Raw genomic sequence first — 27,473 nt, 5'->3', positions numbered from 1 at the left:
GACTAAAACACTAGTGGTACCTAAAACTGTCAAAGACTGTCCAAGTCTTTGCTCTTCAACACACCTGCGAACAAAACTTTTTGTACTCAACCTACACAAGTGTGTTAACACTGTCTTACCCTCCCACAGGCAACTCAGCTGCCTGTTTCGGATCAAATTCTTACTGGCTTTTAAAGCTGGGGCTCCGCATCTTATTGTGGGAGAGTAAGAAGAATGCCAGTGATAAGTGACTTCATATTTTTACTTTATAAAAAAACAACCAAATCCATTTTCCTGGTGACACTAGACAGATGCAGATCTGACGCAATCTATGTCCTCAATTTCACCCTCTGACCTCATTGACATTTTGATCTTGTCTGGTTCTCTTGTTCGCTGTCTCTCCCTCTCTCGCTTCATGAAAATGTGTCTGGATTTTACTTAATCTCAGTCCCTCTGCTTTCCCCCTCCCCCTTGCTTGGTATGTCACAGTGTTTGTCCTCTCAGCCACTGTACCCGCTCTTCTTAAACATTTGTCACCCGTAACAAAAACAGGCTGCACTGTTTTTCCGTAGCGAGACAGCAAAAGCATACAAATAAACATGCGTACAATACGGTGTTCACCAAAACAGAGAAGGGGGGAAGATAACTCAGGGACACACACACACCGTCTGTGGTACATTCTGTTTGCAAGACAAAAAAAAAACACACGCTTGTGAGAAATTCATCCCCCTTTGGTTGGTAATGTGGGAAATCTGAAGTGCAAAAGGCTCTTCACTGTATCATCTTTTGAAAAGAAGCATCTGTTGCGGGTTTGGTTGGAAAAGAAATAAGGAGGCGTTTTTCCCCGTTTCTATGCCCTTCTGCATGGGAGCAGTGGGAGCATTGCTGCAGCATTGTAGCTTAACGAGGGGGAGGGGGACAGAAGGAGGCAAAAGAAGATGGACAGATAGGAGGAGGGAAGGAGGAAGGGGAGAGGGGGGGCATGACAGGCCGCGAGGGGGTTCGTCCTACTGATTGTTGCAGCTGATGTGGTTAGTGTGTCTGGCTTCATTAGTGCTTAGTTACTTGGAAGTAAAGGAAGAGGAGAATACGGAGGGTGGGTGACTTCCAACAGCTGGGGCGGAATCCTCTCTGCAAGTGCATTGGGGGTAAAAACAAAATATAAAAAAAATGGGGGCCCACCTTTCAAAACACAAGGGCCAAGTCAGAGGGCCACACAAAGGCGAGGGGAGGAGTGCTGGCGGTCTTTGAAGTATAGCTGAGGAGGGGTCAAGACTCTTTTTGCTCCTCTTTAGCCCATTGTGGAGACCACATGGGAAAGCAAGGGGGAGGCTGTCACTGGCACTTTGTGTGTGGTAGATTTGGATGCCTCCATGTGCAATAGGTCAACGGCAAGAAATATTTCTGTCCTTAAAAGGGTGCTTCACGAGGAAACTGACGCTTTTCACATGTTTCGAGTGCAATGAGGCGAGAGGAAAGGAACATCTGTGACTGTGTGGGTCGGTGAAATTGGATTGCAGTGTATCTTATTCTCCTCGCTAAAAGGCGCATCCTGTTGAATGTTAAAGCACATCCTGTTGAGTGATTTGCTGATGAAGGTGTACACGACTACGCGACCTCAAAGAGGAAAGCAGGCGCACTGCATTTAGAGGCTCAAATGTGCACATGTAGAGTCACAGCTACAGGCATGTGTGCAACAGGAAATTAAAATTACACAACAAATAAGTTGGACTCACAAATCCTACTTCTTTTTCTCTATTGACTAATGAATTTGACCGAATCTTCATAAACTCACAAATACACATACGTTGCCTCGTAAACTTACCCCAGTCTCAGGGTGTGCAGTCCAGGCTAATTCTGTCGTGGCCCACTTCGTGTCCATCAGCGTCTCTGTGAACGGAAGCAGAGAGAAGACGATCAGGTTAGACAACGAGGAACAGGGTAACAGAGGAGATCAATAGAACGGGATAGTTTTACAACAAAGTCATAAAACTTGTAAAATGGTTCAAGGGACAGATAAGAAGCTCTGACTGAAGTTGTTCCCAGATAACCGGGTGAATAACTCAGAAAGCGAGGGCTTAGAGCGATATTCCATTCAATTAGACAAAGAAGTACTATATGCGTGAGTGTGTGTGCACGACAGGAAGAACCCAGAGACAGTGGGGGAGCGGGACTGAGATCTAGGTGGGCGATCTGTGAGGTATTGTGTGACATTTTATTGTGGCTCCTCATCTGGCTAATGAGATGGCTATTAGACATTTGCTTTTATACAGTGGAGAGGAAGTAATGCAGAGTCTCGCTGAGAAGCAGTTCCGCTTCCCACAGGGCGCTCTGACACACAGAAACACACACACACACACACACACACACACACACACACACACACACACACACACACACACACACACACATGCAGCAAGCAACAGATTGTAAAACTCCAAAAGATATATTACCCAACAGAAGGCTTTAATGGAGAGGGGGGGTAATAAAGTTGGGTATCACAAGAGAGGTGCTCTTGAGCAGGACAAAGGTCATTACGCTTGAGCTGATTTCACTTTCAATCAATACATGAATGCATACAAGTACACCCTCTAAGTTTATTTGTACACTTACAGTATCTCGGGAGACACACTGAGGAATTCATACACTCACAGACACACAAAATGGTGGACAGGGATCTCTCCCGCAATTCCCCTCCTCTCCTGCCCAGCTTTCCACTCTCTCGTTTCTTCTGGTAAAAGATGCCGGGTTTGTGAGAGCAGAGAAGGAAGACTGTAAATGTCGAGTCTTTTACTACCTTGTGCTCAAGGCGCAGTATGCAGCCACGTTATTATCTCGACCGCTGTGCTGTTCTACAAGACAGTAAAAGATGATGAAATGGCACCGGCAGAAAGGCCGCTTCTTTCTACTGTCCCTTATCACGAAGGGGTGTGTGAGATGTTTCAGTTTTTCCTGCCTCGGTTGCAGGGAATGAAGCTGAAGACGTCCTTCAACTTCCACTTCACTATCCTACCACCATCTCTCTGTTTTTCTCTACATCTCTCTGTTTGTTTCATCTTTGTATATATATATATATTTTCTTTTTTTGTGCTGGGTAAGCTGACAGGAAATAGCACCTGGGAGCACAATAAAAAAGCACAACCCCAGGATTTCACCATACCCTCTCCATATGTCTGCTGCCTTCAGGAGCACCAGCGGTGACAAACCCAAACACCCTCAAACTATGTCTCGAGTTCTGTGTAGCTCTGTAGAGACGGGAGGCTCCTACAACTGGGGTTTCCCACTGAATTCTGCCCCCACATGCTTTGAGTGACAGTGTCGCTGACATGCGTATGTGCCTATTACGCTGGCAAAAGAAATATGACTTCCAGGAGGCTTCCAGCCAAAGGGAGATATCTTCCCATACACAAACAAAACATGCAATCTGATTTCAAATGTAGCTTTGGCTTGTTCCCCTCAGGCAAAATGGTCTGGAAGCTTCAGTACGAGCCAGTTCATGCAGTGAGGGCTGTCTCTCTGGGAGTGGCTGTGGGAACTGTAGTGAATACCACGCACTTGCAGCACGAGGTCAAATCTGGCTCACAACCTTTGTCACAAACAATTTTCTCTCTCTCTCTATCCAGCCGGCCTCCAATCCTCTCTCTGGATGGTGGATATGCTTTAAAACAAATCCTGAATGCTTTCGCTGAGCGCTGACTGTGCAACCAGACGCAATGATCGAGCCACATTTGTCAACTTGAGCAAATAAGGGTCGACTCGTGTTTTTCATCTCAGAAACGGTGTCAGTGCACATTACCAGCAGGATTTCACCTGACTCATACCATGACAGTGTGTTATTTGGGACCTGTTACTGTCAGCCACGCAGGTAGGTAAGCCAGTGTGGTGGAAATGACACACCTCCGCTGTGCAGAGTGTTTATTATTATGACTGCGCCTTGTGTGTGGCACAAAGGCTTGTCATTAGAGCTGACCTTGCTGAATATGGCAACATGGTGAAACACAAAGACAAACAGGGGGGGAGTCAAAAAGAGTGGTGGCTGGGAGAGAGAAAGAGAGAGAGAGAGAGAGAAAGAACGAGAGATATGCAAAACACACTCGCACACACAAACACGCACCTGTTCAATCTGAGTCAATGGGGTTTGTTAGGTGGATCATTCGGGAGTGCATGAGCGGCAGTAACCCTCCCATCTGGATGCATCTGCATTGTCTAACCTTACCAGGTCTGCACTCTGTGTGTGTGTGTGTACTTTTGTGTGTGTGTGTGTGTGTGTGTGTGTGTGTGTGTGTGTGTGTGTGTGTTTGGTGCTAAGCCCTGTATTGTGCCCAAAGTGGAGCACCAATCCTGAGTCAATGGGCCAAAGCAAAAGCACTGAGTGACCCCAGCCTAACCCAGACACTCCCTCTCTGTCAGTGTGTGTGCATGTGGGTGGCTGTTGTGATTTGTTTCTGCACATTATGTGTGTGTGTGTGTGTGTGTGTGTGTGTGTGTGTGTGTGTGTGTGTGTGTGTGTGTGTGTGTGTGTGTGTGTGTGTGTGTGAATAACATATCAGGAAGTGGAAGCATACTGCAATATTCATGACTGTACAACAAATTCAGACACCTGCGCAGTCACAGAAAACACACACCCTCTTAAAAAAGCCAAACAAAACAAACCAGAAAATAGTGTTCACTGTTCTGTGTCAAACCAACAGACTTGTTCTAAATGAAAGATAAGATAAGAGTGTGGTCAAGAAAATGCCTCTATCTGAGCAAACAAAACCTTTGAAATCCTCTAAGACCACGCTGCTGGCTATTTTCCTAATGGACCCGGCTGAGAGAAAGAAAGATGAGAAACTGTCGGAAAGGAAACCAGAAGGACGAGTTGAGGGACAAACAACCAAAGTGTGGCTATAAGAGTGCTGTTGTTTGCCTTGTAGCTCTTTAAGTTTTACTGAACTTTTTTTTAATCCAGGCTGTGTAAAATGAGGAATGGAGGTTGTAGTTTGGCGAGAAAAGGGGCAAACGGAGTAAATCAGGCAAATGAAGAGGCGAATTTACTGATGAGGAACACACACAGAGGGGAGAGTGAAGCCTGCAGACGTGGGCGGTAGGAGCACAAGGCTGTTTAATCCATCTTCCTCACATGCACTCTCACTTTTTTCATCTTCACTTTCAATCTATCTCATCAATCCTGTGAAATGATGGATCAAATTTCCTGTTTCTCTATTTATCCCACTCTCTAACTACTTTCAATCTCTTGTCACTACAGGAAGTGTTGGGTCTGACCCCTTTTTTCGTTTGTCTTCTTTCTCTCCCCTCTTCCTTTTCCTGACAATCTCTATATCTGCACTCGTGTTTTCACGTCGTGCTGTGATGGATGTGACGTGCGGAGCGCAGGGGAATGTTTTTCAACCTCCTGCCGCTCACGACGACTATTCAATTAGCGAGTCACTGTTTGAGTAACCTGAGGACTGCTTTGGTAAAGTGTTATTTATGATGGAGGTCAAATGCCCCTGGGATTAATGTAACAAATACGAGGAAAAGAAATGGCAGTGACATTATTTCCTCTGCGTGCGCTGATTGTGTGAGAAAAAATAGCAGAAATACAAACAGGGCTTGGGGGGGAGATGACAAGCAAGGGAAAAGTACATGCACATACACACATATGCATGTGTGCACGCAAAAGCCAACCCCTACAGTCTAATCCCATAATGACAGGGCAGGCCTAATAACAGGGGAGGGCACAGAAGCATTCGTCCCTATGGCCGCATCCCATTCGCACACACACACACACACATACAGAGTTACAAGCCTCTTAAAATATTTCTTTGTTCAAACAAGTAGACTTCTTAAAAGAAAGAAAAACGAGAGAAGGGCCGAAGAGGAAAAGGAGAAGAAAGGCTATTATTGAGAGAGAGAGGAATGTGTAGTTGTTTCACAGGGGCCAAGTCCCCGGGGTCGCACGGAGCAGACAGGTGAGGGATTTAAGCTCGGTGCTATGCCGCAACTTCTCTGAGCTTTTTAGCATCGTCTTTTGTTGGCGTGACGCCGCCCGATGACAACTGAGAGATAACCTGACCAAACCCTGGGGGAGCTGAAAGCGAATTTCTGTCTCGAACAACCCTGGGAGAAAAGGTTGTTCCAGACATGTTAACCATTTTTGTTGACATAATCCCTTCCGTTTAGCAGTATTTCCTGATCATAACAAAATGGCTGCTGCATTAATGAAACATGATGACAGCAGGATTTTGTTTTTGGTCGGAGAAAGTAATGAAAAAAAGGAAAAATCCCCTAATGATTCTTCCCTTGAAAATCCTTCTCTTCAGGCTTCTCCACTGGTTAATTATCTTCTCCGGGTTGCCCTTTTGTTGTGTCCCTCTACAGTCAAACACAACGAGCACATGGCAACCTGGCATGGGGGCAGCCACTCCATTAAAATACTATGCCGTCTGGTTGCCAAACACTTGAGCCTGTGTTTAGCCACAGAAACAGTGAAATGTGTCAACATTGAGAGTGAGGACCCCACGCTCGAGTTATTAGCGCTATTAGCCTGATTGCTTTGTGCGCTATCTTTGTTGGCTCCGCTTTTGTCATCCGGTGTGAAGCAGGGGCACAGAGAGAGAGAGAGAGAGAGAGAGAGAGAGAGAGAGAGGGGAAGAGAGACACGGCAAAAAGAGAGCAGGAGGAGAGATGCCATTCAAATTCAAATAGTCCGAGCAGCCTTTTTGCCTTTGTGCGGGGCCAGAGTGCGATGATTAGGAGAAGTCCCCCTCCATTTTGCGGCGAGACCTCCCCTCCGGCACCCACACACAAACACTCGCAGTCACGGTAATTGGTTTGTGCGACATGGACAGGCCAAGGAGGTGATTCCTCCGAGGAATTTCTGAACGGACTCTCCTCCCATGACAACCGACCCCACCACCCACACCTCCACCCAATCAACACACACACACTGCAAACACTCACTGTCAGTCATCCCACAATAGCTGTCACACACGTTGTTGGTCCCGTGTGTGTGTGTGTGTGTGTGTGTGTGTGTGTGTGTGTGTGTGTGTGTGTGTGTGTGTGTGTGTGTGTGTGTGTGTGCGTGCGTGCGTGTGTGTTTGCTAACAGGGTTACGACTTGGATGCCTCGCAAAACAGTCCACCTTCCTCCATCTCTCAACCTTGTTCCCCTCCACACTCGTTCCCTCTCACTCTCAGCCTAACTCTCGTTTCATCTCTCCCTGAGGGGGAGTCTAATGAACGCTCGTCTTTGCCCTCTGCATGTGTCACTGGGCCCCTGGCCTCAATTATTTTTCCCTCGTCAGAAGATACCTTGGGGCCGAGTACTATTTGGGTTGTAACAGCGTGCCACTTTTTTTTTTTTTTCTTTTCCTCTCTTCCTGTCTGCTCGGCCCGTTGTGTCTGTCAAGGCGACTTCTGACGAGCAGCTCTTACCCGGTGATGCTGGGTCTTTGAGATAAATAAACAGACGCAAACACAACACGGTTCTTTTCTGTCAGAGGCTTTTGAGGTTGCAGAGCCGAAGCGGAGCTAAGCAGCCGAAATGTGGGGGGAAAAAGAGCTTTGATCGCAGCAGGGAAGGAAGTAACCGGTTTTAATGTATATCTGTGGCTTCAATTTAAAGGATTGTTTCTGTGAGAAAGAATGTGATATATTTATTTGTTTATTTTTGTAGTTTCAATTGTTTTTCCATGACTTCATGGCTTGACTGAAACAAAGACCCACCACCACTTTAAAGCCAGTAATCAGTTTTAATGTTGTGGCTGACTTATGTGTGTGTGTGTGTGTGTTTGTGTGTTTGTGTACACGTGCGTGTCTGCGGCAACCAAGCCAAAGAGGATAGTGCCTTTTTCAAGGGCTCGTGAAGTCTAGTCTAGTTCCTGTTCTGCCGAGGGAAAGGACCTCTTTGTCTTTTACCCCCCCCCCCCCCCCTCCCTCTTTTCTCTCATCTCTCTCTCTCTCTCTCTCTCTCTGCCCCCCTCCCTCTCCCCTTCTCTCACTAACTCTCCTAATTACAAAGAACAGAGGATCTGACGAACAGGTAGCCCTTAGGGCAGCCGTCTACAAAACCAGGTGTGCCTCTATGATTGTGTGTGGGAATACACGTGCGTCAGAATGTGTGTGTGTGTGTGTGTGTGTGTGTTCTTTAGAAGCTGGTGTGTGTGTCGGTTGATAAGTTTGAGTGATGGTACATGTGTTTGAGTCATCTGATGTATGAGTGAATGTCAGTGGTTGAAACTGAAGCTACTGTTTGCTGTAATGCATTGTCCCTGTGGCTTTTAACATGCTGTCTCACAGGATTAGTTGTTCTTACATTGGCCTCTTACAAATTGAGGTTTGATTATTGGTTCCATGCACTTGACTGTAGATGAAAACATATTGTGTGCGCTTTCAAAGTAAACGTGAAAAGATCTCCTCCATGTTAGTGGATGGGACATGTACCAAACTGAAAAGTCAAAGTTCACATCAAATGTCTCGCAGACGTTTTTTGTCATTTCAGGCAGTTCTTGTCACACTGATGTATTTCCAAATTTGCATTTTACCAGTGAAACATCATCAAAAGTGAAAGAGGGCGGATCCTTATGCAGGATATTTTAGCTTAATTTTTGCACAGCGTGAGGAGGTAAAGACATGTTGTCCATCTTTATATACACAATGCGTTTCTCTCACTCCTTGTTTGTGTGTAGTACGTCTGTGCATGAGTCTCTGTGTGTCTCTGTGAGTGTGTGTGTGAATGTGCACAATCTCTGCCTTCTTTTGCCTCAACTTCATTGTTAACCCCCCAACCCCTCACACTGCCCATAGACAGGGCATTCACAGCCGTTTGCATTGTCCCATTAATGGCTCTGTGCTACTGAATAAGTCGCAGCCCCTTCATCAACAGTAGTAACAATATAACACACACACACACATTCACAGCTGGGGTGAGCCATTAGCGCTTGTTTTATCGGCTACTTGCTCTCTGACACAAGCACTTTAGGTCGCCTCCGAAATCCAATTCTGGAAAGCTTCAATGGGAATCCTCGATAGTGTGGGTGTCTGCATTTCATCAAGAGTGCTATCGTCGCCCCCTGTAACTGTACCTCCATCTAATCAGCAAACGTTTTGCCATTATTCACGTGTCAATGGAAATACCGACGTAAGAAAAGCACAGCAGATTGGCCGAGACATGCAGTTTTTAGCCCGCAGCCAGCTGATGCGGTGGCTTTGAACCTGCAATCTTGTAAGTTACCACCTCATCTCCCGACTTGTTAAAGCTAGACATGACATTTTGCTCTTAGAAGAGAATGCGCAAGCTTTTGTTCACTGTGCATGTCATTCCACATTTATCATTATGTCGCTCCCTGCCCCTTTCATACGTACTTATCTTCCTGTGTGTGTGTGCAGCTCCCACAAGACTGCTGATGCCGAGTTCCGTGACTTAATAACAGAGTTCTGGTCTTTTGTCTAAGAAAACCTAGCCACCTTCTTCTTGTTTTTCACCCATGCCTCCCAGTGATGACGTGATGACTGAACTATTTCTCTCCAGGAGTCATCCCAGCCCCATGCTGATTTACGGCACGCAGATCTAATTAGGGTTGCCAGTTCTTTAACTCACCTCTCGCTGGAAACTACGTGTGGGACAGCACATTTTATGCTGACATCATCTGAAATGGAAATATAACTTTTACAATGAATGAGTAGATTGTCAACGAAAGCCTCCACCTCTCATTTTAGATTTTTTTTTAATGAGGCATAATGGTCCTTGAATAAATAAGATCTGAGTAATAATCTAACAAGTATTGTTATACTGTAGGAATTATTTTATAAGGATTGGTGTCACGTTCATCGCGTGCGTATGACTTTGGATAGGTCATGTTCCTCATTTGCAAATGATTATGTTAAGGCCATCAGGTCTGTCTGTGTTTAACCACCTCCAGGAAGTGGGCACCGGACCAGATTTCTGCAGGGACACTGAGTGTTTACATCACCTAACATGGAAACTCTTGCCTCAAACTTTACCATAAATGAAGCACTTTTTCACTCGCAGTCCTTCCTGGAAATGTCCCCCCCCCCCCCCCCCCCCTCTCTCTCTCTCTCCATCTCTCTCTATGTTGTTCAACATTTCATAATTCAGTCTGGGTTTGGATTTTCTTTTTTTTACTCCTCTGGTAAAATTCAACATCAAACACTGACAGTAAACACTGTTTGAGTATACCGCTCTAGTCATGAATTAGATAGCTGAATCCAAGCGTGGGGTTGACTTGTGCGGCGTGTGCCTGGTGCGTGAGACGCATAGGTGCCATCGTCTGATTTCCAGGCGAATGACTCAGCCAACTGCGACTGAAAAATGCAAACAAGCGAGGAAGGAGCAGGTTTGCCTTCCTCCCCCCCAGGATCTGCATATGGAAATACAGATCTCCTTGTCGTGTTTTGTGGGTATTTGTGCGTGTGTGTATTTTTGTATTAGTCAGAGTGAGAAAGGAAGCGAGACACAGTCATTTGGCTGTCTGTTTGTGAGCGTGCATGTGTGTGTGACTGCAGCTGTTTATTTCATTCCTTTTCACCTCACGCTCCCTGGGGGACAGCAATACCTGGAGTATGATTCATATTTAAGGCACAATATAGTGTAACTGCAACCTCGGCAGGCTGTGATTGATTTACTAGCCTGGCACGCAGATAATGGCAAACAAATAGGCACCTGAGACACCAAATACACATGAAACACACGCAGCTGCACATTTCAGATTTCCATAAAGAGATTTCTTTGACACATATCAAAATTACAAGCAGGCAACACACAGCTCAGCCATTAGCCAGCTTTCAACGACACTGGTTTATAACATATACTGTAAAGACTGCGCTCCCTGTCTTTTATACAGGCACGTTTTCACCAAAGCATTCCTTTGCATGCGGGGTTTCAAAGTCTTGCTCACGGGCACGTCAGTAGAAAGAAGTGAAGAAATGCAGGGTGCACTGTTCTGCAGACAGCGGAGTACACTAGCCTATATAAGGATATTTCTCCTGACAGACTATTTAGCAGGCTGTTTTTCGTTTTAGCTCCATTTCAATGCAACCAGAGTCCAGTGGAAATTCTGCCAACACGATGAATCAATTCTCACATCTTTCTAAAACAGATACACTTCTCTCTCTCTCTCTCTCTCTCTCTCTCTCTCTCTCTCTCTCTCTATCTATCCATCTCCTATCGCATGTACTTTGGCATTTATTTAAAGCTCGCGACTGATGTTCAACAATTGCCTCATTATATGTTCATCTACAAAGTGAGGGACATGAAAGGGGGGCAGCGGAGTAATTTGCTTAATGAGATAAAGCCGTGTCGATATTCTTTGATTTGTTGCTTCGTCTGGTCAAACCTGCAGACTCCTCGGCCGACTCCTCGGCGGATGTGGCTAATGAACAAGCGGCGCTCCGTCGCTCACATGCCCGATAGGAATCGTGTGAGGTGGCCGCAGACGCCAATGAATATGAAGTACCTCAAAGGTCAAATGAGAAGATGGAAAGACGGATTATGATTCAATTAATCCTGTAATAATCCTCATTCTTATTCAACAGTACCACTTAAATGATAGGGAGAGGTAGACACCCATGCAAATACACACAGAAGTATCTATCTATCTATCTGGGTATTAGTGGTGCAGGCTAACATTGTGACAAGTCAGGCCTAACTAACTCCATCCACATCACATTCAGCCCGTCAAGTCTGCCAATGGGTTCTTGGCAGCTCCTTTTATTTTACCTACTTCAACCTACTCCCCCGTCACATCTCTACAAATTCCGTGTGTCCTTCTGTGGAAGAAAAAGACTTCTCAGGAGAGTGGCCTCGGAGTCCACACAAATCAGAACGTCACAGGGTTGATCTCCAAGGTCAGCGTGTGTCAATTAACAGACTGTTAAACTGTCCTTGAGAGGGAAAATGAACCTCTATTTGTTGAGCAATGGTGCGTCTCTGGATCGGAGCTCGGAGCAAAACTGGCTTGTTTGCGGTAAAATTAAAATGGAACGTGCGCGCGAGATGCGAAAAGGCAATGAATGAGTAACAAACGGCGTTTAAACGAAAACATAATATGAGTCAACTGCCTGATACAGCCACGGCACAAAGGAAACAGCTACTCAATATGGGTTTTATTTGTAGAGATAAGCAAGGGAGAGCGAGCGGAGGAGAGAAAGAGTGAGGGAGAAAGATTCCCAGCTTTGGGTGTGGCAGTCGTTCAGCGCACAGTCGTTTATACCAACATCGCTTATGAGTCTCCACAGATTTCAGCAGGAGTGGAAAGAGAAAGAGAGAAAACTGGGGGGGGGGGGGGGGAGAAAGAGTCAAGGAAAAACGGTGGAGAGCAGGGAGAGGGGTGGCAAGAGATGGGAGTGCAAAAATAAAAGAAGATATATTCAAAGTAGAGACAAAGAGAGAGGGAGCAGACAAAGCAGAGAAAGAGATGGGAATGAAAGGCAGAGGGGGCCAGTAAGGTAACAAAGGGGGGAGCAAGAGGGAGGAGAGAACACAGAGGGGAGAAAAGGAGGGAGAGGATGGAGAGCTGGTACACGCTCTCTTGTATTCCCCACTGCCTCCTCACTTCTTTCACTGCCGCTGTGTTTTTGGCATGCTGACACGCAGCGGCCTTCAGAGACCGAGTGTGTGTCTGTGTGTGTGGACGTCCTGTGTATGTGTGTGTGTTTGCCTGAAGTGCCTGTGTTTGAAATGCAGCCTGATGGGAACTGTTTCTGCTCATCGCCTTACTGCAGGCCAGGGAGCCATCGTCTTCTTCACTGCTGTCCTTTTCTCTGTTCTCCTACTGTCTCCGATCTTTTCCTCCTCCCCTCTCCTCCCCTCCATAACCCCTGTGCCAACCAGAACTCCCATTCATAACAGCTCAATAGCTCTTGCAACAGACCGTGGAGAAGATAGCAGCACAGTTTCCCAGCCCAAATACTGTATATGAAAATGTGATAGCAGACAGCAACTGTCCATGAGGAGCTGCTGACATGTGCATTTCAATGGAAACATGTCATTGCTGGTGCTTGAGTTATGTTTGTGTGTGCAGGGACACAGTCACCTGTGAGAATGAATGTGTATTTGCTGGTGATGGTGGAAGCTTGAGATTACCCGAGTGTCTCAGAAGCACAATAACATAAACATGCATAAATACACACACACACACAAACACGCACACACTTGTGTTCAAAAGGAGGTGGGCTATTGTGCTGCCTGTGCAGCCACATTCTGTGTGTGCAGTTACTTCACAGCTCTAATAGCAGGTTTCAGACAATTTCTTGTGTCAGCAATGGCTGACTCAACAAACAGGGCTCAATCACATGGGAACACAGACCCCTACTGTACACTTACATAATGCTAATGCACACACATTGTGCATAATAGATTATTTAAACAATAATAACATCAACACACACACAAACAGAGAATGAGAGCTATTATTAACACACACACACACACACACACACACACACACACACACACACACACACACACACACACACACACACACAGTCCTGTTTGTTCACTGTGGGTGTAGCCTAGAAAGAGCTGGAACTGGGCACTGAATAAAAGCCGTGGCTTTTTGAATGGCTGCACACCACAAGAAAAGTGCTTAGCACCCAGCTTTGCCATTCAATAGCCACTGAGTCTCTCACAGAAACACATGCTCTCTCGCTCCCTCGCTCTACAGCCCCCTCTACCTATGTTTCCCTTCATACAGTCTCTCCTAATACAGTCATCTGCCAACATATCAGATCACCTTACAATGCACTTCCAGCGCAGCATGTAATGATCGTGTTGAATCTAATTAAAGACGTTTACTTCCTGTTACACCCGGAACAGCTGCCTGCGTGTCTGCAGTGAGGGGCAAAGCCCCGATGCGGTCCACATTTTTGGCATGCCAGTGGCTTCCAATTACTTTAAAACAGTTTAAAGAACACCGCATTGGTAGAGACCAAAAAGTCTTTGAGGTTTGCTTGTTTCTTTTCTGCATCTCCTTGGAAACTCTCACAGACAGAATAAACAAAATAACAGAGCCAGAATAGGAGAATCTCCGATTAGTGTGGACGGCAGCTACCAAAAGACGTCTTTTGGCTCATTGAGCAAACCGCTGATTTATGAAGATGTTGCAGGGTAATTATCAAGTCAATTATCACCGCCAGTCATATTAATTTCCCAGGTAAGCCCTTGCTTACCTGTGAGAAAAGGGAAAAAAAGGCATATGGGGAATTTTAGAAGATGAGTAATTATACTATAACCCCCCCCCATCCCTGCCACACATGCACATCATTGCACCTGCACCCCTCTGTCCTGTGTTTTCCAGGAAGGAGGAAGGTTAAGGAGAACCAGGTGACTGACGGACCCTGTGGGCTGACTGGTGCTCCTCACATCAGCTCGTTAAGCAGACAGAGTTTACCTGCTCGGCCCAGTCATTACCCATTCAGGTCAAAGACACTGAGAACAAAGGGAAGGTTAGAGCAGTTTAAGTTAGGAATGCAGCCCGCCAGGTCAGGGCTCAGCAGGTCTGAGACTCAGAGGATCTCTCACACACACCAGACACACACACACACACACACACACCCTTTCTCCAGACACACAAATCCACACACACAAAGACCACATAAAAGCACTGATATCTCTTTCTCTGTACCCTCACACGCAAAGATGTTGGGGAGTGGTGCTTGATGTAAAACAATCAAAATCCTAATGCTGCATGAGACAAACAGGAACAGGAACAATGGCTCTCATACCAGATGCTGTTTATATAAAACATTACTAACCGGGCAGGTGATCTGGTTCTGTCCTCTCTCTGTTCCCTCACAAATCCTTCCTTCCTTTCCTTTTTTTTTATCCTCTTTGTCTCCACCTTTGTGACGGAGACTCTCCTTTGCACATATGGCTACCACTCCCATCCGCCTCTCTAGGTGTGTTTGCAGACTTTAACTACCTAACCAGCTTTGACGCTTTGAAGTGGTTCAAATTCCCACCTTGCAAAACCTTGACAGATGGACCAGATTTCTGTCTGCCTTTTTTTTTTTTTTTTCTTTGCACCGTGAACACCAGTTAATGACAAACAGTTGAGGATTGATTAAGGGAAAATGCTTTATGCTTTTAGTTTTGGGGACCAGGCTCTTCATTCAATTTCTGAAGCTGGTGGTGGCAGATAGATGCGATGATTTGTTATTTGGAATCATTAATTTGGAATAAGAGGTGCAGGGGAGAGATCGTTATTTTCTTTACAGATATTTAGTTTTTCGGAGTCACACACTCACCAATAGCTGTGTGAGATTAATAGCATTGATCTGTTTTGGAGTGGTAGCTCTCTCTCACACTGTCGGTGCCTCTCTGCCTCCCTTCACTTTGCATGCATCAAGATTTTTTTGTCGGAGCTGCATTCTTAATCGCCACCGAGTTAATTAATCTCACACTTGGCTGGTGTAATAACTTGACTTGTTAGACCTCCCCCGTGCAAATGGACTTCACCTCTTTAGCAGCTAAAAGCACCGGTGATGCAGCAGCCAGGAGACGGGCACAGAGAGAGAGAATGTCGGGCACATCCATAAAAAGCTCAACACATGGCCATGTCGATGCTAATATCTGCTTGACCTTACACGTATGTTACATTTACATATTCGCCATGAACTGCAAATTACATTCGGGCTAGGTGGACTCTTGTAAGTGTAGCAGTGCAGTGGTATAAGCTTCAGATTCATGATCGCCAGGTTTGCAAGATGATGCGAAACATTTCCTGACAACATATGCTACAAATCTGTGCGAGAAGCCCAAATCACCTTCTTATTACAATGTTTCCCTTAAGGTTTTATTAGGATTATTAGCAGAATAAACAAAATCGATGCCGTGCAGATTAGTCTAATCCCAGAAATACACTTTGCACTGTGTGCCACACAGGTTCCTGGCTGTGGAACTTTACAGGATACCGGGCGATAAACTTTATGATGCAAAATAATAACTACGTTTATATTGCAAACAATAAAAAACTCAGTAACAAAACAAAACTTGTTTAATGACTTCAACAATAACATATCGGTACAATGAAGGGTTGTTCTTTTTGGTTTTTATTAATGTTGTTGGAAGAAGGACACAGCAGCACCTAGTTTTTTTATGAGAAATTTGGTATTTCTATATACCTCCTGTATGCAGTATGTGGTGGTACATACAGGTGGGCTATCTCCCTTATATGGAGGAAGAATATTAAAAAAAGAGGATGGAAATCAAATAGAGATGAAAATGACAGAACAGGGAAAGTGTGTAGTGTGCACACTCTACCTGTTATCAGCCCAGCTCGGTATTATCCGGTCAATCTCTTGGTCAGGGATTGGCAAGGTCCCAAACCTTATTACATATTAATGTATTTAACCTATGGAGAAACCACTCGATAGATAGCCGCAGCTCAGAATCCTGGCTCTGGGCAATTAAAAGAAAATGATGGATGGACAGACAGGCATCCAAGTGCTGCTGGTGTCCATATGGCGGGGGGGCTTTCGGAGGCCCACGTCAATTACATAAAGACCTCTGCGCATTGGCATGACACACAGAGGGCTCTGACAGCAACACCAGAGACAGACGGAATAAATCTTACAGTGGTTAGTAACACATGGACCCACTCGCACATATGCACGCACAGAAAGAGAAAGGCTTGCAAGGACACGAGTGCCAAAATGCAAGATACACACACAGGCTAACATAGACACAAGCAAAATTCACTTTCTATCTCTCTAACACACAAACCTAAACAGAAACTCGTCCTGACGTCGTCCTAGTAAGATGGATGTCTAAATAATTTCCCCATGATTACAGAACCAAATGCATCACCGATCCATGCTCAAGGACCCTCACACACTCCAGCAAGTCCGCTAAACACGAGCCAGATGACTGGCCTAGAGTTTATGCCTCAATTCCTCTTTTCATCCGAAGGTGTCCTGTTGTCCTTAAGGCTCCTAAACAGCAGCATAAATCTGAAGGAGAGACGCTGGCCGTACATCAGGACAAGGGAGGAGGGAAACAGGAAGCGAGGGAGGATGAAGTTTGGGAGGAAAGGGAACACGGAGCAATGGGTTGTATCTTTATGATCTTTACACCTTGGCTCATCTCTTTTCTCTTCTAGCTTGTTTTTCTCTGTTAGAATACATTTTGGTGTCGATAGATTTAATTTTCAATCAACTTGTTCATTCCTCTGTCTTTCTCCCGGGCTATGTAAGAGGAATATGGGCTATCCTGGCTAATGTATTATTCACCCTTCATTGATGTGTAACTAAAGCTGGCAGTTTGGAGGGAGCACTGTGTCACCAATTACTCCATACCACCACTACCTACACATACACACACACACACACACACACACACACACACACACACGCACACACACACAGTAGCTGTAGCCACAAGGCCGCCAGGCACCCATTGATTTATGTGCTGACACACTGTGCATGTTTGCACACATACACATGCACACACGTTATACCCTGTATCTAAAGCATGGATTTCCATTTCGTATGGCTGCACATCCGTGTTTTTGCCTAATCTGGGGACACAACTTTTGTCCTCAATTAGACAAGGTGCTTGTGTGTGTGTGTGTGTGTGTGTGTGTGTGTGTGTGTGTGTGTGTGTGTGTGTGTGTGTGTGTGTGTGTGTGTGTGTGTGTGTGTGTGTGTGTGTGTGTGTGTGTGTGTGTGTGTGTGTGTGTGTGTGTGTGTGTGTGTGTGTGTGTGTGTGTGTGTGTGTGTGTGTGTCTGGATGTGAAGCCATTCTGACCCCGGAGGTGGAGAGCAACTTATTTATTTTGAATAACTGTCTCTGCCGTTTCAAACTGTGCAAATATGTATGGAAATGTGTGAATTCAAGTAAACACAAATTAGAGGAAAATTGTTTTGCACCAGGTTTGTCCGGGAGAGGCTCACCCAGACGTTCTCCCTGCCTAGCTATAGCTGCAAACTCACCTAGTTAAAAAATAACCATGTGTTTTTGCCTAAGCTCACACATTAGCAGAATTGTTCAGCTGGGTTCAGTTCAGCTGTGGCCTATGGGGAGACAATCTGAGAGGAATAAACAACAACTAGGTGCAAGGTTGTTTTTCTCTCCATCCAGCTCGTATATATGTCCCATCCACCTTCGACACACACTCACACACACGCACTCAAATGCACAAGCCAGACCACTTGGTGGTCCATGAAGGGAGCTAGGTGGGGTGGGTTATGCTCCAACCGCAGGGTGTGGATCAGCTCTGACCTGATTAGTCATCGGCCCTGACCCTGAAACTGCCAAAGTAGGTAGAATACAAATGAATCCCCAGAGATGCTGGCCAGTAAATCTGACTCGGGACCAGTGTTTATGGGATTCAAACCGCGCCACACAAGGCCACAGCGGATGGGCTTACTGACCCTGAACAGTGACTTCATTGAAATGAAGGGAAAGAGGCTTTTGGGCAGGGTGAATGCAGGACTTATTGGTAGTTACAGTAATTATAAGATTGGGGTTATAGGAATTATGTCATGCTACTGGCGTACTTCATTCAAAAAGGTGTTATAATGTCAGCAGCATGTATTTGTTTTATTTCAATGCTCACAACAAACCCGTGTTGCTCTGGGTAACTGTTAATATTCCACTAACTTGAAACCTCCCCTCTCTGTTCCTGCAGGTTCTCTTACTTGTCTAATGACTGCAGAGGCTCAACACATCCAGTCAGCTCTATTCCTACCAGGTTAATGAACAGGTGAGGAATTACTTAGACAGACGGAGATGGAAATTGATTTTTTAAAGTGTTGCCTCATTATCCCATGTGGGGCACTTTATGCAGTACCACAGAAACACAACACCAGACAACCTGGACTGTGTAATGTCAAGGTCGTATGGCTGTTATGCTTCTGTGTGCGCATAGAGAGAATGGGGGGGGGGGGTCAGCGGCGTGGACTGAGATTGTATGGATTGTCTGGAGGCCGCGCCATTAGTGGGGGACTAATTAGGGGACTAATAAGTGGTCCTCGGCACCGGTCGAAGCCAAGATTCATAAATAAGTAAGTGCATGGGCAGCTTGGTCGCTTAATTAACAAAGCGTGAAAAAAGGGTGTGAATCCCAAGAGGCACAGACCCAATCTGGTTGTAAGGATGGGGCTATCGGCAGCAATCCTGTCTATCTTGGTGGCATTGATTGATGGCAAGCCAAATTGAATCTCTAATCATCACCACGCTTTTAGTTCCTGCACCCCTGGGGATTTACAGAGGCCAAAAGTGGCACAGGGAGTAATGCCTTTGTATCCCTTTCCTGACACTAGTGGCATAAACATCACAACCCCACCCCCCCCAACAATCTCTCTCCCCTATTCACTTGACCGTCCCCATCTGGCCATGGGTTATCTGACCCCTCTGGGTGCTCTCCGCTCACACTTTCATGTCTGTGCCGATTGTTTTCACACTAAGCCATTCGGCAGAGGTATTTAAAACCCAGACACCTCACACGACTCACTGTTAGACACCCTCGGCCACGCAGCTAAACCAACATATTGCATTACAACCTACCGAGGTTTGACTTTCATGTAGCCGCTCCCTTTGCTCTAATCTTTTTTTATTGTACAATCTGACAGGCAAGGAACATGTTTGGTAAAAAAGAAAAAAAGCAGAAGGTGACAATGACATGGTGAAAGCATGTCAGACCTGTCACTGAGGTATCTATGTGTGATCCTTATTTTTTTTTCCTCTCTCTTCTGTATACAGAAAAACCATTTGGTGTCGCAAGGTACAGAAAACAATCTGGGTCAGTGGAACGAGCGGAGATGACATGCATTCGCCTTTTTAACCGAAGACTTTCCTCTCTTCCTGCACAATAGGGGAAGTCATCTCGACAGTCAAGACCTTATCAATTAGTAGGTGACAACAAAGGGTCTCCGAGCAGTAAATAGCATCTGTCTCCCTGCTGCTTATTGACGCTGTTGGGATTCTGATATCACGAGGACGTGAGATAAGAACGAAAGGAAAATAATACTTCAATTAGGACCTACTGTATCTGTGATAAGCTGCAGCCGGAGGAGAGGGGACTGAGCATGGGCAGGGGGCAGAACGATGGACAAAAAGACTGAGATGAAAGAACAAAGGGCGAGAGTGACAGTTACAGAGAGGAGGCGGAGAGATCATGGGTAAGAGCAACGCTGGGAAAGGGACAAGGCTAAAGAGAGTGGCAGGGAGGTGAAGAAAGGGGGAAGGTAAACAGCATATAAAAGAAAGCTTTGTCTGCACAGGATCTTGCTTAATGCCCACCTTTTTTTTTGTTGCAAAACCTTGAACGCTCTCTGGTTCTTCCTCTCTGGCAGGCCACAGCGCCAAACTGTCTGGCTGGCACAATGCAAGCGGGGGACCTTGAAGTTGGTGCTACCTGATCAACCTTTGCGAAACCACCACTGCAGATACACAGCCTCAGACTTGCTCTGATAAAATGGCAACAGAATGTAAAGGTTCTCGTAAATCAGTGCAAGATTTGTTTTGAAAAATGACACCATGCTTTGCTCCCATCGATAACTTAGCGTAACCGGGTTTTGCATTTCTCACATATTTAGCCTTGAGCAGATGAATCCACGACTCTCCCCCTGTTGGAAAGCTTGCACCCCAGCTTATTTGAGATTTGTGTTTACTCACTCACTCCCTCTGCCTTTTGTTCAACTATAATTATCTCATTCCATCTGCCACGGATTCACCTATTCTGACACAATCGGAGATTAGATCTCGAAACCATTTGCTCAAAGTTTCCATTGATTGGCACCGGCTTGCTTGTCAGGTTCATTAAAATAACACCTGCAGATTCCTATCAGACCGCATCAAAGCCTAGACTCTTGGTCTTGGCCTAGCGAGAGTCTACGTGTGAGCAAGACACTGTAGAGACTGTAGGTGAGAGAAAGTGAGAGGTACTGGTGGAAAGGTGAAGCTCCCTTCCCAGGCAAAAAATCCTGTGTCAGGACGGATGCTGCCTGGTGTGAAAGTGGAGACTTGGACTGAGAACGGTGGCAAACGTCCAAGTCAGGAGATTAGACTTTCTCTGCTCAGATGGATCTCACAATCTTCCCCTGGCCTCCTTCCTGTCCTCCTCCACCCCTAACCTCAACAATTGACCTTGGCTCCCTGCAACCTCTGGCCTGCATATTTGCCTCTCTCAACACCTTTTGAAATAAATTGCCTATACACACACACACACACACACACACACACACACACACACACACACACACACACACACACACACACACACACACACACACACACACACACAGAGAGAGCTGGCGAGAGAGCTCCAAATTTGCAATCCTGATAACCTCCCTGACTTTGACTCGATAGGCGGGGGAGCAGAGCATGGAGAGCGTTGGATCCTCGATACATTTCGCTCATCAAGTCAAGCTAGAGACTCAAACGCAGGAGTACATTGGGCAGTTTATGCCTGAAAGTAAAGAAGGGGCATCCCCTTGAATTGAATGAGCTCACACCTGCCTGAAATCCGGCACCTGTCATCTCTAGACTTCCTGTGATGTCGGAATCCACAGAGCCAACACGCCACTCTCACAAAGGTAAAAGGAAGGTCAGACACCACATACTATATAAACTCTCGAAGATTTTTTTAAAAAATTCCTTCTCTCTTGTTCTTTTCGCATGAATACATTCACACTGCTACACACCATCCAAATGCCACATTTCCAGGGAAGTGAAGCGGATACGAAATTTGGAGTCTTTGAACTGTCGGGATGTTTCAAGCCCCTTCTTCTCCTCTCGATCTCTGAGCTCCCCTGCTGCTCTGTTGGGACGGGGGAGAAAGGGGCTGATCGATGGGGTCTGACAGCAACGAAATGAATGGAACCAGCTGATTGATTCATTAGCAGAGGAGCTGGGGGATGGGGGTGTGGGCTCCGACGCTAAAAAGCTGGAGGGTGCGTGGGTGAGGATTTCAAGGGGTGGTGGGGGGGGGGGGGGGGGGGGGCATCGTGTGCAAGTGTATTGGGCGGAGGTAATGTGTGCATGTGTGTGTGCGCGTATATGTCTGTGTGATTAAGTAACTGTCACCATTCATGTGTGTTAAGTGTGTGCGTGTATGTGTGTGTGAGAGAGTTGAGGGGTCAGAAGGGATTTCCATAGGGTGTGAGAGGGGAAAGGGAAGCTGTTTATGGCCTGACTTGGCACAGAGGGGGGGGGTCAGCTTATATTGTCCGGTGCTTTCATCGGACTCGTTGCAATTAGTCTTTCACAGCACCCATTGTCAAATCCCTATTAGAATCACAGCTAACAGCCAACATGTCACATGGGCCCACACGTACAGAAATATAGACACAGAATCATATGACAAATATGAATTTCTTTCTATCTTCAGTTCAGTTTGCAATGAAGTAAACTTGCAGCTGGTTGCATCGTTATATCAAAAGGAAGAAAGAAAAGTCTATTTTCCGCTGGAGAAACAACAGCTCTGTGAAGTGACTGCAGCTGATAGTAAACTCACAGTGTGGCCTCCATGTGTTTGGTTGGACTGCTGCTGAGAACACACAAACACACACTCACACACACACACACACACACACACACACACACACACACACTTTATAGCTATGCCGTTTACAGCTCTAGCAAATGGACAGGTGTTAGGACCATCTGAGCGACAAAAGACCAAAACCAACACCTCCACATCTGCTAAAATGCCCCCGTGAAATACTTCCCTTAATAATAACCACTATAAGCTTTTTGACCTTCCTTTCATTGTCCTCTAAATATTGCACCCACTTACGCATTAAAGTCACTATGTCACCGAGACTAGATTTTAACTTGAGCTGGGGTTAAATAAATGCTCCTCACAGCTGGCAGTGCCTCCAGGAGACTGCCGCGCGGAACCATGGGGATTATGTAAATAACTTGCCAAAAGGTCACGTGTGATCGGCGCTGCTGCCACTGAAGTGTGCTAGATTCAGCCTGTGTGAGCTGCGGGGAGACGAGAATGTGTTTAAGAGTGAATTTGGCGCACAGTTGATAAGAGAGCAGAGGTCTGGTTAAGCCTGCCGCTGTTCTGGAGAAGACAAAAAGAGAAAAAGGGAAAGAAATATTTAATAGAAGCGGGAAGCGCTCTTCTTGCCTGCGGGGCCTTTTGAAGTGTAGATGAAGTGCAGGTGGCGAGAGGTTTTGACACCACGGAAGGGAAGTGGGGCAGAAGAAGGTGTAACAGCAGCTTGCTGCAAAGCTGCACTCCGTGTAAAAAGGAACACTCGCACACAGACCCCTCACCAAGTAAAATATACACCTTTCAAACACTCTTGTTCTCACACATGCGTTACGGTTAATTACAGTGGACATCTGAGCCCATCACATCGTTCCTCGACTTCAGCATTTCCCTTGAAGCCGTTCCTATCATCACACACAGCTCAGGATGGCTGTTTGAAAATTTGCAAGCTGTTTTCCTGCTCTTGAAGGGAACGAGGCCTGGAGCAAGGTCCTCTGCCGCCAAAAAAGTCCCACCTTCCACCACCCCGGCTTAATACGAAGAAATTACCCTCCCCGTTTCCCCCATGTCTCTTTTCTTCTTCCAGTTAACAAGACTGGCAGCGGCTGAAACCAGGTGATGTGGCCTTTCTCCCCCTCAAGGCACACCGTTTTACAGCGGCATTCGCTCTCCAGACAGATGTAACTGCCCGTATTTTAAAAGTCAGATATCAAAGATCTCCTTCTGCTCCATCGGCAAAATTTGTTACAAGAGTCTGTAGCTCGTAAAGAAAATGGTGGAGGAGGCCCTGAGGTGGATCAGACTGCTGCTACGAGAAGTCGACCCCCTCCTCCCCTTAAACCCCGCCCCCCAAACCTCCCGCGCCTGCCAGTTCTGTGCTTGCCAAGAGACGAGCAGCATAACGGCCATCACATGACCGTGCAGGCTCCCAGTCATGTCTCATATGGTGCTCCAGGTCCTGCATGCAAATAATACAACTGCCCCGATCTGCCGACTGGCCACGACGGCAAAAAGAAGTCAAGCGCACATCGCTGACCCAGTCTCCAACTGTGCTTTTAACCTGGTGTGTTAGTGCGAGAGTTTATGCGTGTCAACGAGCCGTGGAAAGCTGCACAGTCGGTCTCTCTAAATATACACATCCTCTCTCCGAGTATTTTTATTCGCCACTGGAAAAGCATAACCCCCTGGAGCTTGATTGTGTTAGGACAGCTATTGTTGAGAAGCATGAGTGTACTTAGAGGGTGGGCCCCCCCCCACCCCCACCCCCGCGCTCAAAATCATCCAGATCCCCCTGTGACCTCTGAATGAGGGTCAGAAGAGTGCGGGTAGAAAGAACACCAGGTCCTGACTCACTTATAATCTGGTCATTTTGACACATGGCAATTTTGAGCTGCGCTTTATGGAAATCCGCTGCAGACAGGGGCTATAAAAACGCCAACTCCGATGGGCCGTTCGTATCATGTTGAACATTTCATCGGTATTTTGAAAGCCATTAATATAATTTGGGAGGGACCGAAGACTTCACCAGCAGCATGGAACAGCCATCATCCTTTCACACACACACACACACAAATGCTATAAAACTTTCATATGTTGGGCTTCCCCTTGACAAAAATGGGAATGGGACTTGACAGGAAGCAGGGGATGGAACTGTTAGAGAAAAAAATGAATCTGACGTGATTCACATGAACACTTGAAAAAACAACGATTCAAAAATACTATTATAGTTTAAGATATATATATTTTATTAAATGATAGGACTTACACAGTAAATGGGATCGCCGCCTCTCAATGCTGCCAGTAGATATAACTACTATAAATCTATCCACCTTAGTTAGAGGAGGGCGCATACTTTGACATCATGTACCGGCAGCAACATACACTCAGACACACCCCGGCCCCTTAAACCGCAAACGCATACATACGTCGATCTTACCCCTTTGATGTACCTTCCATCTCGCTCAAAATCTCTCCTTCACTCTCGCTCTCTATCTCTATCTCTCCCTATGTCTGTCTGCGCCTCTCTCTTCCTCCCTCCCCTGTTCTGCTCGGCTGACTGCAGACAGCAGCAGTGTGTCTGTGCGGTGGGCAGGCCCAGACACATTCGCCCTCTCCTGCTCGCTCTCGACAGTGGGTGTCAAAGACCTGCCATCCCACAAGGCCCCTCTGTTGGACACCGGGATGGACTGCACACACAAGACAGCCGTACGAGCGAGCCGCATACTCACGTATACAGCTTTGGAACCCGTCCAGAGAAAATCCCTAAAAGGGTCGCACTGTGAAGCACCCCCCCCCCCCACGCTACGGCTTGTTTAATGGCCGTGAATATATGGATTTATAGCAATTGCAACAATACAGAGAGAAAGTGGGGGCTGATTATAAAACAACACGTAGATGTATTATAGATTAAGTTCGTAAAAGCAAGGGTTAATTAGGGTAAAGTACAGCCAAAGATGTGCTCAGATTTTATTTGGATTAAATCAATCATTGCATGAATTCACTTTAAACCCATTTCTTTACCCATAGGATCACTTTACTCATGATGTGGTTATGTCAGATACACAGGACAGACTTTTTTACCGAGTATTAGCCCTCGCTGCTTATTGTTGTTCCTGTTGTGCACAAATGGTCATTAATATCTACAGAAACTTGTCATAGGAGCTGAAAAACAGGAGTTTTGAGATGATTTCACTGTAAACTAACACCAACAACCTACAAAGCCACCTGAAGCACTGCAACAACAATGCGCTCACTCTCATTTTTCCAGTAGTGTACTTTTGCTGCTGGTTTTTTATTCCGCTCCCGTCAATCCTGTTTTGCAAGCACTGAAAGTCAAGCTGCAGCGCCATTATGTTGCAAAGCCCTAAACAAATACAGTGAAACGGACTTGACTTGACATCCTCCCTGGTGTCATATTTTCTCACGTTCGATAGAAACTCTGCAGTACTGTTCAAAGGAATCAAAGCTGAAGGGGCGACGTCCATGTTTCCTTCCACGCAGCCTTATTTTCATTGGTCGCCCTAGCTTCCTGGTGCGAGGAGACCTCGAGCAGGCCTGACACGGCTGTTGCCTGCCTGCATGTGAATTCCAGCTCGGTGAATCTTTCCACGCCGCCATTTAAGCTATGACCCATCGGCTGGTGCACATGAGCACTCCCGCAGGCCCATGGCATCTGCAAAGTCTGTCTGCTCTGCTGCTCTCTGGGTCTCTGCTCCAAATCTGCCCCTCAGATCCCAACCACCACCACCACCACCGCCGCACCGCTCCCCCCCCCATACCATCCCACCCCAACTCCCAACATGTCGTCATCCGCTCCCCCCTTTCTTCCTGAGCGCCTTACGCCAATCCAAACCTAAGTCACTGTACATCTGTTCAACATGGCTGCTGCCTAGCTTATGACCTACCGATTGGCTGGGATCCCCGTCGAGGTCAAGATACCAGGATACTGGTGAGGGACTGGAGCTGCGGCTGTCCCTCATGTTGCTGTGGTGTCTTTTGTTTGTTTATGCTTTTTTTTTTTTTAAAGTACGGCAGAGTGAAATTTGAGATCAAACTGCGTTTCTGTGCCAGTTTGTTCCTCTCAAGTAAGAAATAACAAATTTTACGACTCTAAAAATGAAAAAGTGCCGTTTCAAAGAGGCGTGTAGCGAAGGCAGAAATAACTTTTTGGATTTAAACTGTACACACTGTAAAAGTCCTTGTGAGACTCAAAATGTGTTGAATAATTATAATAATAATTTTATATATAATTGTATATATTTTTTTCTAAATATACAGTTTTGTGTTGAACATTAGATTAGATAGATAAATAGATAGATGATATCTAGATGTTAATAATATACACTTACATCTTGATGTTTAGCTTATCAAAATGTATTTATTTGTTCATTTATTTATTATTCTGTTCATTCCCTGCACTTAAAATAAAATTACTTCAACTGGGTCTTATTATCAGAAAGTCTAAATTCAAAATTTTAGAGATATGATGATTATTTGTATTGGTATTATTATTATCATCTTCGCGTTGGGAGGAGAGAAAGCCCTTTGTAACCCATGTGCGCATCAGCAAAGTCATCCCTCAGCCAGCAAATTGATTCAGGACGCATTGATGAACATCCTTATGAATTGGTAATTGCTGCGAGCGAGGAGACAGCTCGGCTCGTCTCCCGCATCAGACCTGATTCTGCGGTTTCAAAAGGCTGAGCAGCGCTGATTCACCCGATCGATGAGAAGACCGCATCAATTAACACTTTGAACACTGCTTATGCGACTGTGTCTTATCACATCGCCCCCAGCAGCATCATATGCCCTATAATGAATAATAACGCATTTAAGTTTAGTCAAATAATAACACTTGTATAATTATCATTCATAGATAGATAGATAGATAGATAGATAGATAGATAGATAGATAGATAGATAGATAGATAGATAGATAGATTTAATGAGTATAAGGTCATTAGTAGAATAGCTTCTTTTATTTTGCAAATTCACTTCCACGCCTCCTCAGCAGCTTAAATGCCTCCGTGCCATCTCCACCGTAGAG

At 45.8% G+C, this 27,473-nt stretch overlaps 1 protein-coding gene across 12 annotated transcripts in view; it reads right to left on the bottom strand.

Moving 5' to 3' along the window:
• LOC117760025 (ephrin type-B receptor 3-like) overlaps window positions 1–27,473 on the bottom strand; it is a 62,202-nt gene that overhangs the window by 29,776 nt on the left and 4,953 nt on the right. For all 12 annotated transcript variants that reach the window (XM_034582710.1, XM_034582701.1, XM_034582699.1 and 9 more), the window contains exon 2: window positions 1,805–1,869. In XM_034582710.1, the coding sequence (XP_034438601.1) occupies window positions 1,805–1,869 (65 nt within the window). The remainder of the gene's footprint in view (window positions 1–1,804; window positions 1,870–27,473) is intronic.

The sequence above is a fragment of the Hippoglossus hippoglossus genome, chromosome 4 (genome assembly GCF_009819705.1).
Source record: "Hippoglossus hippoglossus isolate fHipHip1 chromosome 4, fHipHip1.pri, whole genome shotgun sequence".
In the NCBI taxonomy this organism is placed as follows: domain Eukaryota; kingdom Metazoa; phylum Chordata; class Actinopteri; order Pleuronectiformes; family Pleuronectidae; genus Hippoglossus; species Hippoglossus hippoglossus.
Note: the sequence above shows the minus strand (reverse complement) of the source record. Positions and strands in the feature narration are given on the sequence as shown.